Source organism: Narcine bancroftii, chromosome 1 (genome assembly GCF_036971445.1).
Source record: "Narcine bancroftii isolate sNarBan1 chromosome 1, sNarBan1.hap1, whole genome shotgun sequence".
NCBI lineage: Eukaryota > Metazoa > Chordata > Chondrichthyes > Torpediniformes > Narcinidae > Narcine > Narcine bancroftii.
The window spans coordinates 433002276-433019650 of NC_091469.1; the positions used below are offsets into that span (position 1 = coordinate 433002276).

Sequence of the window (17375 nt, forward strand, 5' to 3'; positions counted from 1 at the left end):
TTTCACTGTATCTCGGTACATGTGGCAATAATAATCAATTATAAATAATAAATATCTAAATTTATAGCAAGAAATGCTTCATTATCAAGTCGTTGGAAATAACACTAAAATCTGCCACTGTCAGCAAACATTTTCTTCTCTTGACCTTTTGAAGAAGGGAAGATTATTGATGAAACCACTAAATGTTATTGGGCACAGAAAATTGTCCTGTGAATCTTCAGGGACCATTGATTAGTCTTTTGACCTATACCATCAAACTACCACAGTGATCTTCCTTGGTAATGGCTGCATTTTCAGCTGGGAAGAATTTTCCATTTACTTCAGTCGATTGAGCTACTTTGATGCCACATGTTTTCAAATCAGTGCTCAACACGTCTCTGGAAGAGGTCTTCTATAAGATTGATCAAGTGTGTAAGAAATTTGCTTTTTATTGATCCTGACAGAATGTGGTCAACATCTGTGGGCAGTTATTGATGAGTATATGCTTCTTGATAGCACAGTTGACAATCCTTCCATCACTCTCCAAATGATTCAAATAGACCTGGAGGTCCAACGAGTTCTTGAGCATGAGAAATTCATTCCTGTAGTGTGTGTTCTTGGGCCATAAAACCAATGCTGTAAATTGTGTAGGTAGCTGTTTATTAATGTTACGCAGTGAACTGAAATGTCTGAAGGCCAGTTCCTATTCAATATACCCGTATTAAAATGTTACATTTTAGTAAAAGTCTTTTTTTTTTGCTTTATTACAGTATGTAGGGAGGAATTCTTTGATTCCACTGGCACATTTACATCTCCAAACTATCCAAATGGCTACTCGATTTACCAAGAATGTATCTACGTAATTACTGTGGAAGACAACAAGCAAATTCTGCTCAACTTTATCGACTTTAAAGTAGGAGGATACAAAACCTGTACTTCTGCTTATGTTGAAATTAGGTAATTTGGCAGTCCTTGTCATTGCTTATTTAAATATTCCAATTTTATCAGTAGTCAAAAGGTACAATGAATTTAAGTACAATAATTGTGAAAAATTTCATTTGTTGTGCAATAATATTTGGAGTAAATTAGATCCACCAGCAAATGATTATCAGCCTTTGAGCTGCAGTTTCTGAAGGGTTTGGTGGTGAATATAAATAATCTATCAACTTTTCATTATGCTATTCGATTAACTTTCATGCAAGTTTCTCAATTTATTAAGATGGAACAGAAAGTTATGCTTTCTTTTCTTTAATATTTGTGGGATCAGAGGGAATAAGAGTGATATTTTTGACACCACAGTCAACTTACAATAGTTCTTCAATGATCGATCTTCGCTCTCCGCCACTCTTCCTCGGCATTGTACGGTTGTAACTACACCAAGCAAATTATTTAAAAATTTCAACATAGAAACGGGCTTTTCAGCCTAACTCAGCTATGTTGATGCTTCTGCTGTACGCAGCCTCCTTCAATTCTATTTAAAATCATCAGTGTTGTTATGGCACAGAAAAAGTTCATCCACCCACCCACCCACCCATTGCTCTTGTTTCATTAAGATCCATTGTGGCAGCAGTTCAGTCATAAGCGGAAATATGCCACAAAAGAGTTGGTCTGAGATAAGAACAAAGCAGCAGTTTCAATTTGACATGTGTTTCATTTTGAAATAGCAACTCCAATCCATGTTGATTCCATGTTTTGCAGTTCTCCCACTGTTACAATTGCCCTTCATTTTGAATCACATTTATTTATCTGACTCCCCATAAGCTTCTCATAACAAAACACATTTATATCATTTAAAAGGTTTGATAATCATTGCTGGTGTCAGGAAACAACTGGAGGTTGCTGATTCGTGGTGATATTTTTTGACACATGCTGTATTTGTCATGAATTTGGAAGGACTAATGTTTATGCAGCCACATTTTACTCTGATCCAATTCTTGTTCAGTATTCACATTTTAATATTTCATGTAGAATAGTTTCTAGCAGGATTAACACCAGCAGACTGGGAATATGAATAAAAAAACTAAGGTCGCTAAATATATTTAAATGAGACTTTTCATTACGAGCGAGCTTCCAGGACAAAATATTGGCCTAAAGTGAGGGAAATATGTCCTGTGTTAACACCTACCATCCCTGAATGGGCTTACTTTATGATAGTTCCAAGGCGAACTACCAAAGACCATCTTTAAATGGCAGCGCATGAGATTGCAGCTGCCACTTCAGCTCCTCACAGCGGTGAAACCCCAACCCAAATCGTACTGTCTATAATTAGGAAACACTCGTGAAAATAAGAACAAGACATTCAAATGATTGTATGGGTAAGATACTGAGCGGTTTTAAATTACTGAAAATGGGAATACAAACCGTGGAGCAGATCAAGGGAGATGTGCGGGATGCCATCGGAAACGCTGTTGGAGAAGGCAAACAATTGAGGTTAGACTGAGACCGAACCCTTTTAGACCAGCGCTCTCAACAACCTTACTCGAAAATTAAGATTGCTGAAGAAGAAAATGGATCACCTGAGGCTGCGTCTGAAGCAGAAAGTACTGCAGGGTTGCTGTGCTCTAGTGATTGCAGAAATATTGCTCCATGACTCCGATCCAGCTGGATGGTCTTGTCTCCCTCAGGGGAGATAGAGACACTGCTGTCTCTGGCAAGACTTGAGGAGGGGGGTGGGGTCTGTTCATTTACATCAATTAGGACTGGTGCACAAATATCTCTGTGGCAAAGACCTTCTGCTCAGCAGAGACGGAGTACCTGATCGTGAAATGGCGACCCTTCTACCTGTCCAGGGAATTCATAGCCACGCTGATGTAGTTTACATCCCACCTTTAGTTAATGAAGGTGAAGCCATGAAGGAACTTCATGATTCCATCTGCGAAATCCAGAAATCTCACTCGGATGGTGTCATGATTGTTGCTGGTGACTTTAAGCACATTGACCTGAAAACGGTCTTACTACTGTTTAAACGGCATTTCAACTTCACCACAGAGGACAGAACAGCCTGGATCAGGTCTACCCCAATGTCCCTAGTGCATAAAAGCTTGCCCTTCATCTCCACCTTTGGTTACTTGGATCACATATCCATCCTGCTAACCCCGGCATATGGACCACTGGAAAAACAAATTAAGCCAGTTTGCAGGGAGATCAGGACATGGTCAGGTGGAGAGGGGGGAGTGGTGGTGTTGTGGGTGGGGAGCATAGCAGCACAACAGTGTTTCTTTGAGACCATAGACTGGAGCTGTGTCTGGGAGGCTGCCACCTACAAAGGTCACATAAACATCGAGGAGTACACGAGCTCAGTGACCGGCTACATCAGCAAGTGCATTGAGGATATTACTGAGATCAAATGCTTCACAACCAGGGCTAACCGGAAACCATGGATGGATGCAGAGTTCAGGCACTTCTCAAAGCTCGTGATGCTGCCTTTAGGACAGGAGGCAAATTGTCTCCTCCTTGCAGTCTGGAAGCAAAACGTGAGTACACAGAGCACTATGTAAACACAGACAGCTATGCAACCTGTGACATGAGGCACATGTTGCAAGGGATCAGTAGTCAAATGGATCACAAGTCAACCTTGTGAGTTAAGACAATGATGCCTCGCATCTGGACAGACTGAACACCTGTGCATGGTTCGATGAAAACAGGCTGATGCTGAAGAAAACTCTGTCTCCCTGATGGATGGGCCCTGTGCATAGTTGCAGCCTATGTGAGGAATACCTTATCTAAGGTGAACCTAGACAACATACCTGATTGGGTACTGAAGGACTGCGCAGACCAACTGACCGAGGTCTTCACGAACATCTTCAGTATCTCACTGCAGCAGTCCATTGCCCCTCTGGATTTCAAGACAGCCACCACCATCCAGGTACACAAGAGGGTGATAGTAATAGGCCTCAATGACTACCGTCCCGTGCCACTAACCTCTACCATTATGAAATGCTTCAGTCTTGGTGATTGAATGCAACAAGGCACACCTCCCAGAGACACTGGACCCATTTCCATTTGCCTGTAGAAGAAACCATTCCACTGATGATGCTACAGCCTTATCCCTCTATTCCATCTTGACCGACCTCGAGGACAATGACTTGTGGCAGACTGCTGTTCATCAACTTCAGCTCAACGTTTAATATGATTACTCCACAGCAATTTTCACTGGGACTCAACACCTCTCTCTGTAAATGGATTCTGGATTCCCTAATGAAAAGACCACAGTCTATCTGGGTCAGCAGCAGAACGTCAATCACCTCAGGGCTGTGTGCTCAGCCCACTCCTGTACATGGTACTGGCCCATGACTGTATCGCTGGATCCAGCTCCAAAAGAGTAATCAAGTTTGCAGATGTCACCACAGTAGTTGGCCTCATCAGGAACAACGACAATTTGGATTACAGAGAAGAGGTGGAAATTCTCGTGATATGACACAAAATTGACAACCTGAGTTTCAAAGTGGATAAGATGAAGGAGATGATTGTGGACTTCAGGAAGACCAAGAAATGATCACGCTCCACTGCACATTAATAACTCAGTACTGGAGACAGTAGAGAGTACCAAGTTTCTCAGAGTCCACTTAACAAATTACCTATCCTGGACACACATCTCCTCACTTGTGAGGAAGGCGCAACAATGACTGGACTGTCAATTTGTCAACATTTTACAGGAGCCTTGCCACCTGCATCACAAAGTGGTACATTTGCTGCAGAGAATCGAATTGAAAGTCAATCCACAGGACCATAAGATCAGTAGGGAGGATCACTTGGGTCTCCCTCCCCCTGCCCCCCCCCCCCATTAATGTAATATACCTGGATCCTTGTCTGAAGAAGGCGTGCAGAGTCATTGAGGACCCCTACCACTCTGCATACCACACCTTTTGCTCCTCCATTGGGAAAGACATTCCAGAGTATCAGAGCTAGCACCACTAGGCTGAGGAACAGTTTCTTCCATGGGCAGTGAGACTGCTGAATGACTAAATGAACAGCTCACACTAATCATCCAAGACTCTATTTATTAAACAATATTTATTTTATACATGTATATTTGTCCTGCATATATATCGCACGTCTCTATATGTGTTTGCATGCGTTGGCACTGAGGTTTCATTGGTTTGTGCTTGTGGCATCGGCTGATAAATAAACTTAAACTGAACGTGAACTTTGGCTATGGTCATAACTTACATGAAACACAAGGAAAATGAAAGATAAATTAGGTTTACCTCCTGACATTCTTTTATAAGTCAACATTTCTGCTGTCAAGATGATCATTTACAATGCCCCTGGCTATGGAATCCATATAGAGTATGTAACACACAATCTGCTGCTTCATTTCCTGGGGTTATTATGCTTAATTTCTTTGTTATTTTTTCAATCAAAAATATATCCAATAATTTTCTTCCATTCCAGTTACATTCTGAAATGTCAAGACAGACTCCATTTTCCCATCAAAAACTATGGCTTCTTTAACATGATTATTATCATACACAATGGTGACCATTTTGTGAGCTATTATTTCACAGCATCCTTGCATTCATTCAAATTGTTCTGCCTTCTAGAACCTGCTGTGGTTTTGCATGGGTTAACTTGCCAGAATAAAGCTTTTTGTTCTATATTGGAACATGCAACAATAAAAAAAATTCAATTCAACTCCAAATTTTAAACATTTATTGCAACTTTTTTAATATTCAGAATATTTCATCTGAAAAAATATAATTGAAAACTTAAATATTTTTGCCTTTACCAGTATACGCCTCAATAAGATCATGGCTGATCTCCCCAGGACTCTGTTTTTATTCCAATGCAGTTTCCCTCCTTAAATTGTTCCAATAATTTATTCTCCATAAATCTCCATGGCATGGAATTGTAGAGAATTACCACTCCATGGAAGAAAATTGAAAGACAACATTTAGATTTTGTGTGTATTTCTCAAAAGCACATTTGATACAACAGAGAAATGCCTGGAAATTGGCACTTAAGGGGATTGGAAGATGCCAGATAAGGGAATTTTCTGGATACTTAAGATTGTGTGATTTGTGAATTAATAGCGAGGCATGCCAATTTTAAACTTGCATATTTTTTACCTTTTTTTCATGCAATTTTTTTTTTTGCCTGTTGCTTGGGGCTGCCAGTTGTTTGAATTCCAGATAACAGGTTTTACTGAATAATTAAATCCATATAATCACTGCTTAAGTTGTTTCTTTTGTGGATGAAATAATTTTGACTGAAGATTGCTAAATTTCAGTTGTTTGCTTTTTATTTTAGGAATGGTGGATATGAAACATCTCCCTTGGTTGGTCAGTACTGTGGTACCAAAGCTCCACCACTCATCGTATCCCATAGCAATAGATTGTGGATTAAACTAAAATCAGATAACATTTTTCAGTACTATGCATTTATGGCTCACTGGAATGGGACTCTCACAGGTAAAATCTTTATTTTAAATAATATAAAATATGAAAAAAATTTGAGATAAATCAGTTACCACTTTAAGATGGCAAAGGACTTTATCTTGAATGATGAGTAAGATTAGATTCAGGCACTCACTTTGAATTAAGCATTCACCATTTAAACATTGATATTAAGCTGATTAGGAGTTGATTTGACAATGATGTGAATTTGTTTGTTTAATGATATCTAATGACACTTGATGTGATGCAATAAAAAAAAATGGAATAAAATCTGTCCATTTCCTTCAGGCTGTGGTGGAACCATCACAACAGTGACTGGTAGTTTTACCTCTCCCAACTATCCAATGCCGTATTCAAACAATGCAGAATGCTCTTGGCTGATTCAAGCCAGTGCAGGTAGTGTGATTGAATTACAGTTTGAACAATTCAGTTTGGATTCCAGCACTGGATGCATTGCTGATTACCTAACTGTATGTATATTCTTACGTAGGTTTTTTATTTTATTATTATTTCTAAGAATTTGAATTCTCAAATGATAAAAACGTGCAGAACATCCATGTTATTTTGTTAACTTAAACTCACTTTTTTTAGTGTAAACTTGGAAACATCAAATACATTTTGGAACTTCACTGTAATTCTGATCTACTCTCTAAAAATGTGGGGTCAAATTAGTTCACAAAAGAAATGATAATAATAATGAGGCTTCCACTGCACAACACAAATTCACAACTTATTTATTCCAAATAATTGATTTCTTTATAATTTAATAGGTTATCTGTTTTAATATGGATGTTGTTTATGACTGAATGTTTAGAAATAGCTTTTGCAAAAGAAAAATGAGTGTTTAAGTGCACTATTTGGAAAATATTTTATGCTTTCTTTTATCCAATTATAGTTTCCGAATCTTACATTCGGTAAATTCATGCACTGTAGTTGTTGCCTTATATTTATTATCTCATGTCAATCAATGTTGATTAGAAAAAAAATATATGGGAAGTTCTATCAGTTATTTTATCACTTCATCTATTGAGAATAAAGTGATTTAGAATAGTCAACAATGTAGCCAATACAACTGTATACAGAACATTGAACTGTAGAGCAAAAGTACAGACCTTTTGGCCCACATTTCTGCTCTGAACACACTGGCCAAATTAAACTAAAACTGCTGCAATGCACATGATACATATCCTCCATGCCCTTCATATTCATGTGTTTATCCTAAAGCCTCTTATCTGCTATCACCACTATTCCTAACAACCCATCCCAGGCATCTACTACTCACTATAGGAACAAAAACATCCCATGCATCTTCTGTAAACTTCATCAGCTTCCCACCCCCTCACCTTTAACGCATGTGCTCTGGAATGTGATTTTTTTTTAACATGGTGAAAAAAATTCCAACTCTACCCCTATATATGCCTCTCGTAATTTTATAATCTTCTATCAATATCCCCTCAGCCTCTGACTTTCTCGAGAAAACAACCCAAGTTTTTGCAACATTTTCCGATAGCTCATATTCTCTAACTTAGGCAACATCCTGGTAAATCTCCTCTGTACCATTTCCAGACTCCACAGCCTTTCTGCGATCAAAATTGCACACAATACTCCATGGCCTTGGCAAAGTATTATATAGCTGCAGCATGACTTCCTTACTTTTATACTCATTTCCCTAGCCAATGAAGGAAAGCATGCCATCTGCCTTCCCTAACATCCTATCTACTTGTGTGGAATACATCTGAATCCCCCAGAAGGTCTGCACATCAATGATTATAAGTATCTTGCCAATAACTATATACTTTTCTCTCACATTTGACCTCCAAAGTGCCACACCTCATACTTGTCTGGATTAAACTCCTGCCATTTATCTGTCCATATCTGTGGTATTCTTTGATAGTCCTCTACGTTGTTCACAGATCCACCAATTTCGCTGTCATTTGCAAACTATTTCACCCACTTACCCTTTTATCCCAGTAATTTATATACATCACCAACAGCAAGGGTCCCAATGCTGATCACTATTGGTCACTGACCTTCCACCACTATGCTCTGTTTTCTATTGGCCAGCCAGTTCTATATCCAAACTATCAATTCACCATGGATCCCTTGCATCTTTACCTTTGGATCATTCTACCATGAGTAACCTTTGTGAAACATGACCTATACAATACATATAATTTATCATATCATTCAAGAGATTGATGTCTAAACATTTGCAGAACCTGGCTTTACATTTGGAGATCACATCAGATATTGTAGGTTGGCTTAATCCACTCTTGAACAAAACCAGAAGTCACATGTTTTATCTGACCGTCTATACTCTTCATTATGCACAAACTGGTAAGGACTTTGATCAGATTGCCTTAATATTTTTTCCTTGTAGATTTATAATGGAATTGAAGTAAATTCTAATATTTTAGCCACATTGTGTGGTAATCATATACCAGCATCAATCCTTTCCTCCAAAAACAACATGTATATAAAACTCCGAACGGACAACTCAAGAACAGCTGGAGGATTTTTTGCTAAATATAGACAGAGTAAGTAAACTAATCTGCAGTAAATCTATTTGAAAATATCCCAGTTTTATCCTTTGCAATTCATAATTCAACACCATTCCATCTATTCCTCGTCATTAAGTTTCACCTCTGTAATTTATCACCAGATGGGATCTCTGGATGAGGGAATTTAGTGATAAGCATATACTTAAAAGTCAGTTGAGAATTTTGTTTTGGCATCTCCAGAGGTAAACAAGCGCTTGAGAAACCCAGCAAGTCATTCAGCATCCATAGGAAAATGGTAATCAATGTTTTTGGCCTGAGTCCATGGTCAGGTTATTCTTTACTTTCTATGGATGCTACATAACCTGCTGAGTTTCTCCAGTACACTTGTATGGTGAAACCACTATTCAATATATTTGCATGCCATATGTAAATGTCATGACCTTTCCTGGTTGACCCTGCTCTCACTGGACGGCTCATGATTCCTCCCCCTTTTTTCCCCAGAAAGGCTGTCATGCCACAAGCCTGCCCCCAGTTCGAGCCCGGGTCATTGTGAGCGACCAACACAGGGATGCTGTCCATCTCTTGTAAATAAAAGCCTTAATTCTCAGCAACTTCAGTCTTTGTGCCATTGATCATGCATCAATTTTATTTACAAGAATTCTTTGAGAACATGGACAAGTACATGAAGTTGGATCGCCTGGAAATTGACCCAAGAGAACCCGAGGCACCTGGCAAGTTCATGCTCTGGCGTTGCTGCTTCAAAAAGTTTCGTACATCCTCCGCAGCTATTCAGGATGATGAGGACAAGCTCTATCTGCTGTACTCATACATCAGGCACCGAGTCTACCGAATGGTTCTCAATGGACATTCTGAAGCACCAGTATAAAGATCAGGTGAACGAAGTCTATGTACTCCATGTACTTCACTCACACAGGCAGCAACAGTGGGAAACCTTCAACAACTTAGAGCTCTGCAGGAGCTTGCAAGGGACTACAACTGTCAGGCTTTGAGTGCAGATCAGCATATAAAGCTGCTAATCAGAGACGCTTGCGTAACAGACATCTGCTCCATCTACGTGAGGCAGAGGATACTCAAGCAGAGAGAATTGAGCCTACCTCAGACTATCAAACTGGCGAACACTCGAGATAGCCATCCAAAATGCTGAAACGTTCTTCACTGAACTCGCGGCCACCTCATGGAGAACATGGGGGATAGCAAGCTCCTCTCCCTCTGAACTGACCACCGCTGCCGTTAGCAACCAACAGAAGTACTACTTCTGCGGGCAGCTAAGCACATGAGGAAATGCAGCCCTGCCAGGGCCACCGTCTGCTCCAACTGAGGGAAGAAAGGACACTTTGCGAAGGTCTGTAAGTCCAAACCAATTCCTAGTTCCAGCAGCACAGTGTGCAAGCGGGTGCAGCTATCTTTGATGACGCCATGTCCGCTGTCACTTCTGGGGACCTGGGACAGCCGTGCATGCGCACCATGGAGTCTGCCACCCACGATGACGCAAGGACATGATCTCTATCTGGGACCTGGCACATGCGGGAGCATCTGAATCCCCCACCCCAAGCAGCTAATGGGTACCCCCCCCCCCAGTTCTCCAGGGCCCACCTTCCCAATGGTCACCACCCCAGCCAGGCTGACGGTTGACACACCAACCCCCCCCCCCCAATTCCCCAACCCAGCCAAGCACTCTTGCCAGGCCAACAGGGATGGACCAGCAAAATCCGGAAGAGACTATCCCAGACCCCCGGACAGGGACTTGCCGGTTGCAATGCCAAAGAAGACTTCTGGACAGATTGAACTTATGAGGGGCGGTGAACCACACCACCCCGGGGCTTCCTTTTAAAAAGAAAGGGTGAATGTGGAGAAGCCACTATTGAATATATTTGCATGCCATACGGAAATGTCATGTCCTTTCCTGGTTGGCCCTGCTCTCACTGTCTGGCTTGTGATTCCTCCCCTTTCTTCTCCATTAAGGCTGTCATGCCACAAGCCTGCCCCCAGTTTGTCTCTGGGTCAGTGTGAGCGACCAATACAGGGATGCTGACAATCTCTTATAAATAAAAGCCTTCAGTCTTGACAACTTTGTGTAATTGATCATACATCTTTTGTTTACAGACACTAAAATCCCATTATAGATCATATCATTCAACAAAGGATATTTTATTTTAGTTCTGCCATTTGTGAACATGAGGCAAAAAGATGTAAAAATGAAAGAGAACTTGTTTGTGTGGCTTTTAGACAGCATGATGCTGAACCAAGCCATGAAAGACCTCAACAATGAAGACGCTGTTTACATCCGGTACCGCACGGATGGCAGTCTCTTCAATCTGAGGCGCCTGCAAGCTCACACCAAGACACAAGAGAAACTTGTCCGTGAACTACTCTTTGCAGACGATGCCGCTTTAGTTGCCCATTCAGAGCCAGCTCTTCAGCGCTTGACGTCCTGTTTTGCGGAAATTACCAAAATGTTTGGCCTGGAAGTCAGCCTGAAGAAAATGGAGGTCCTCCATCAGCCAGCTCCCCCACATCTCCATCGGGCACACAAAACTCAAAACGGTCAACCAGTTTACCTATCTCGGCTGCACCATTTCATCAGATGCAAGGATCGACAACGAGATAGACAACAGACTCGCCAAGGCAAATAGCGCCTTTGGAAGACTACACAAAAGAGTCTGGAAAAACAACCAACTGAAAAACCTCACAAAGATAAGCATATACAGAGCCGTTGTCATACCCACACTCCTGTTGGGCTCCGAATCATGGGTCCTCTACCGGCATCACCTACGGCTCCTAGAACACTTCCACCAGCGTTGTCTCCACTCCATCCTCAACATTCATTGGAGCGCCTTCATCCCTAACGTCGAAGTACTCGAGATGGCAGAGGCCGACAGCATCGAGTCCACGCAGCTGAAGATCCAGCTGCGCTGGGTGGGTCACGTCTCCAGAATGGAGGACCATCGCCTTCCCAAGATCGTGTTATATGGCGAGCTCTCCACTGGCCATCGTGACAGAGGTGCACCAAAGAAGAGGTACAAGGACTGCCTAAAGAAATCTCTTGGTGCCTGCCACATTGACCATCGCCAGTGGGCTGATATCGCCTCAAACCGTACATCTTGGCGCCTCACAGTTCGGCGGGCAGCAACCTCCTTTGAGGAAGACCGCAGAGCCCACCTCACTGACAAAAGACAAAGGAGGAAAAACCCAACACCCAACCCCAACCAACCAATTTTCCGCTGCAACCGTGTCTGCCTGTCCCGCATCGGACTTGGCAGCCACAAACGAGCCTGCAGCTGACGTGGACATTTACCCCCTCCATAAATCTTCGTCCGCGAAGCCAAGCCAAAGAAGAGACAGGCCATTTCAGTACACGAGTCCGTGCCACCTAATTTACACCCAATTAACCTACAAACCCCTGGTACATTTTGACTGGTGGGAGAAAACCTGGGGAAAACCCCTGCAGATATGAGGAGGATGTACAAACTCCTTACAGACAGTGTGGGATTTGAACCCAGGTTCCGACCACTGGTGCTGTAAACACATTGTGCTAACTGCTATGCCAACCATGCTGCTCAGAAGGATTGAGAAAGATTTGTAATCTCAGTGGTGCTTTCATTAGGCCGTGTAAAATGGGGTTAACCAGGCAATTTTCATGGTTAGCACTTGAGTTACACAGCAGTTTGAAAGAGTCCAACTGGGTCAACCCCATTGGAATCCATGGCTGATTTGAAATCGAAAATTGCTGACCCACTTATTCTAGTAACATCAGGGCTTGCATGTGTGTGTCACCAGACAAACAGCATCTGAACATCCGGCAGTACTTCTGGTGAGCACATGACGTGTCATTATGGGGTGGGATCCCCCTTCAGTCATCAGATTGATGATTTAATTGCCCCAATAATTGCACCTGTGTCCCACGAGGGCTATCCAGATGCTGCAATTGAAAGGGGCTATTATGATGCTTTTCTTTCTGTGTTTACCTATGAACTGGATTTGCCTAACAACTGTGTCTTTCACTTTAATTTTTTTTAATGTTCTCAAATGTGGTCTCCTTTGCAGTTTGCCATGGAATGATCATTGCAAATCAAAGCAAGGGAATTTTGGAAAGTACCAACTTTCCTCAGCCTTATCCATCTTACCAAGACTGTAACTGGACAATACAGACAACAGCTGGGAACATAATCAACTACACCTTCACAGCCTTCATCCTGAGCATTAATAGTTGTCATTTGGCTTGGCTTAAGGTAAGAATTAGCTTTAAAGCCATTTTATTTTGCTGGAATATAATTTAAGATATACCAAACTATTCAACTTACTTTAATGCAATTTGTTTAGTTGAAGAAAACCTTGATTTAGTTCACTTCTTCATCCCATATAACTGATAATCGTGACAAATGATGGATACGCCTCTGAGATCACAAGTCCCTGAATCATTCTTTTGTCTCATGATGAGTATTTGAGTTACTTCTCCTGCTACCCTTAGACAGATCACAGGATTGATAGTAAAGTAGAAACTAATTTGGTAGGGATTGTTGTTTGAAGCTGGGAATACGTTGAAGCAGATTGTCTTAAGATGGGTGTGCAGTGCCTGGTACTTGATAACACGTCTGAAGTTTCCTTTTCCCTTTTATTAGGTAGAATATTTTTTATTTAAGTAAGCCATTCTCAATGGGGGCCATGTGGCCACAGCATATTTAAAGGGGGCCAAAGCATATTTCGGGGGGCATGGCATATTTATTTAAAGGAGAAAGCTTTTTATGTTTTTTTAATGTAGTCAGTAGGAGAGAAATATAGAAGAAACCAACTAAATAACTACTTCAAAAGGAAGAGAACCCATAAACTTTGAGGAGTGTCTTAAAGGTGCCTTAACCAAAAGAAGGTTGAGAATGGCTGTAATTTTAGGACTGTTGCTGTAATATGTTCAAATACTACTTAAAAAAATGGTTTTATGCTTATATCAGGGACAGACAAAGATATATGAAAGATCCTGTATCAAATATGGGATCCTCTCAAGAACACCTGTGTGAGGAGAGCATGCTAAAATACAGAACAGTTTCTTGATCAGAATATCTCAACATTTACAAATATTATTATTTGGCATTGATAAAGCAGTGTTTAAATACTCTCTGCCCATGAAAACTTTTTTCGTATATTTACCATCACTTTGTGTCAATGTCATGTATATCCAAATAGAATTAGGGCAAGGCAGAAGTTGTATAGCCCATTGCCCAATATGCATTCAGCTCATGGACAATTACAAGTATATTTTATAATGCATTCTATTCAAAGTATCCTTGCAAAAGCTATCAAAGTTAAATGCTTGTGTGTGGCTCATTTCTACAAACTGAGTGCTTTGTATGGATGTGGAGAAGGAGGAGTGGGTATCGGTGTAATCAGGCCCTGAATAATCTTGATCAAGGATTCTAAGATTTATTATTGAAGCTCTGGTTTAAATTTGTTCATGGACAAAAGCAAAAATGATTGCAACCTTGAAATAGTAACAATATTCTGTTTCTATCACAGAAATGTTAAACAAATTCTGTAAACTACTGGAGGCATTGTTTTACAAATAATTTTAAACCAGTACTCTCTACTCTGTCAGAGTATAAATACGACAATGTATGCTAACCCGAATAAGCAGGCTAGGCAACATGAAATAATTATTTAACCCACTATCAAGGAATCTGGCCTTTTGGCCCACTGCTGACCATCTTATGAAATTATTGTAATCGGTGTAGATCTATGAATTGATCCTCCCGGAACTGGACTGAGAGTGCAAACTGGCAGAAATGTACTGAGGGTCCAATCTTGGGAAACTAATTCACATCGAGTGCATTATTATCTAGTGCAAGATAATAATTATATTGTCATGCACGTAAGTACAATATTATATGTTCACCAAAATTCTTACTCGCTGGAGGAAAATTAGGTACCTTTGTTTAAAAAAAACCTCAAATAGTGCACATTAAATTACCCCAGTGCGTAAAGAGATAATAAATATAAAATACAGTTCGTGCAAGAACTGTGTTCCAATCGTGCGGATAGTCTTTTTGTTGTGCCAGTGTACTTTATGATCAGAGTTGCAAGAGCCTGACAGCTGTTAGATAAATAACTGTACTTGAACCTAGAGATTCTGGCTTTTGTACCTTCTCTCCAAAGAGTTTGTGATCGGGGTAGTGAGTGGAAAATCTCAGAGATGTGGGACTATGGATGAGTTGTAGAAGAATTAGGGAAGAGTTGATGAGCATTTGAGAGAAAATTGATTGTTGAGAAATGCATGAATGAATTGGAAAGCTCCCATGGATTTAATGGTCTTCAGTGTGGAGTGTGAAATATGGCTTAAAGATTGGGACATTTTGTTTTCCAAAGAAGCACAAGTCGAAAAATTCTGTTGTCTACTAAAGGCAGGGAGAGGTGTATTGTAATCGTAAAGTAGCTAAGAAATGTAATCGATGTTTGAGTTTAGATCTTCAGTATACCTTGAGAAGGATTCTCAATCAATGTCAAATTTGAAGACAGACCACATTTCAAGGTTCCAAGAGCCAGATTAAAGGAGGAAAGACCTGTCAATTATGATTTTGTCTTGTGTTATTCATAGAATGTTCCATTTTTTCTGCACACAATCTAAGAAGATATCTTCTTGAAGGATGTGCAAACAGATTGTGTTTTATTTATGACAGATGCTGAGTTTCCTGAGCTTTCAAAGCCAGCTGCAAAACCAATGTAAAGAATGCATGTGTGGATGTTCACACAGAGAAATAATTATATATCTAAAGGCAAAGAGCAATCCAGGCAGCGGGGAAGAAGCTGTCCTTGTGGCATTGAGTGCTTGGTTTTAGACTCCTGTACCTTATTCCTGATGATAGCAGAGTGAAGAGGTCATGGCCTGGGTGGTGGGGGTTTTTGAAGATAGGGGCTGCTTTTTTAAGACATCACTTCACGTAGATGTCCTCGATGGAGTGGTCTGGTGCCTGTGACGTCGCAGGCCGAGTTAACAATCCTCTGGAATTGATTCTTGGCCTGAGAGTTGGTGCTTCCATGCCAGCCAGTGATGCAACCAGTCAGAATGCTCTCCATGGTACACCTTTAGAAGTTTCCGAAAGTCTTCAGCAACATACCGAATCTCCTCAGACACCTTACAAAGTATAGCTGCTGGTGATCCTTCTTTGTGATTGCAACAACGTGGGGGCTCCAGGACAGATCTCAGAGATGTTGACAACCAGGAATTTGAAGTTCTTGATCTTCCCCACTACTGAGCCCTTGATGAGGACTGGATTGTGTTCCCCTGACTTCCTTCTGAAGTCCACAATTATCTCCTTGGTTTTGCTAACATTGAGCACAAGGTTGTTGTCATTATACCATTCAATAAGCTGATCTATCTCCCTCCTGCACATTTCCTCATTGCCGTTCATGATTCTGCCGATAACTGTGGTGTCATTTGCAAACTTGTAGATGGCATTGGAATTGTGCCTGGCCACACAGTTGTGGCTGTATAACGAGTAGAGCAGTGGGCTAAGCACGCATCCTTGGGGTGTGCCTGTATTGATAATGAGTGAGGAGGTGATGTTGTTTCCAAATTGTACTGACTGTGGTCTTCTAATTAGAAAGTCCAGGATCCCGTTACAGAGTGGGGAACAGAGACCTAGAACTTGTAGCTTCTTGACCAGCAGTGAGGGAATAATGGTAGTGAAGACCGAAAATAATGATGCTGACACATGGTGTTGGTTCAACTGATTTAAAAATATTTTGCAACTGATTTTCATTTATACTCAGCATCTCTTGCATCTCATGTCATCGTTCAACAATAGTTGGGCAGCATTGATCGATTCCTGTTGCACTGATTTTGTTTTTCCATGGTCTTATTGTCCTGGTGAAACCTTCCACCATGTTCATCGCTGACTGCACTGAGATCAGAAGAAGTTGAATTGTGAAAACAGGAAATGAATTTTCAATGATATGTTGGATTTCATGGTTTTGTATGCTTCAAGTAGCCTTCAATCAGAACACAAATTCACAAAAATATGTTATATGTACAAAATAGTACATGAGAGGAAAATTTCAAGGTGCTTTTTGTGGTCATCAGTCCAAAATCCATAAAATACATCCAAAAATGTTCAGGGTGTCTAGTCCGATGAAATCAGTGTGATTTAATGTGACACTATGAGGTACTGTATAAAAGGACCAACCTGCTCTCACAGAATGGAGTGCATTTTAGCAAGTTAAGAGATGTATTCACGAGGAAGCAAGCATGGATTTTGAATCCTTCAGCACTGTCTGAAACCTGCACCCGACATGCACATGGTCAAACCATGGATTGGTTGATTTAGATCTTGCACAATTGTCTCTAAGCCAGCTTAAAGATTAATATGTCCATAAATTAGCTTTACAGTTGTAGGCTTCTGTAAAGGGCAGAGATTTTACAAAATATATTTTAGATAATATATAATATTTTAGATATATAAATGATGATAAAATTTTCATTAGGATACAGGCT

The 17375-nt window shown here is 40.7% G+C and overlaps 1 protein-coding gene across 1 annotated transcript in view; it reads left to right on the plus strand.

Annotated features, from left to right (window-relative positions):
• cubn (cubilin (intrinsic factor-cobalamin receptor)) overlaps positions 1 to 17375 on the plus strand; it is a 362173-nt gene that overhangs the window by 87716 nt on the left and 257082 nt on the right. Inside the window, exons 15-19 of the mRNA XM_069931217.1 lie at positions 750 to 936; positions 6229 to 6389; positions 6663 to 6844; positions 8755 to 8911; positions 12941 to 13125. Coding sequence (XP_069787318.1) covers positions 750 to 936; positions 6229 to 6389; positions 6663 to 6844; positions 8755 to 8911; positions 12941 to 13125 — 872 coding nt within the window. The remainder of the gene's footprint in view (positions 1 to 749; positions 937 to 6228; positions 6390 to 6662; positions 6845 to 8754; positions 8912 to 12940; positions 13126 to 17375) is intronic.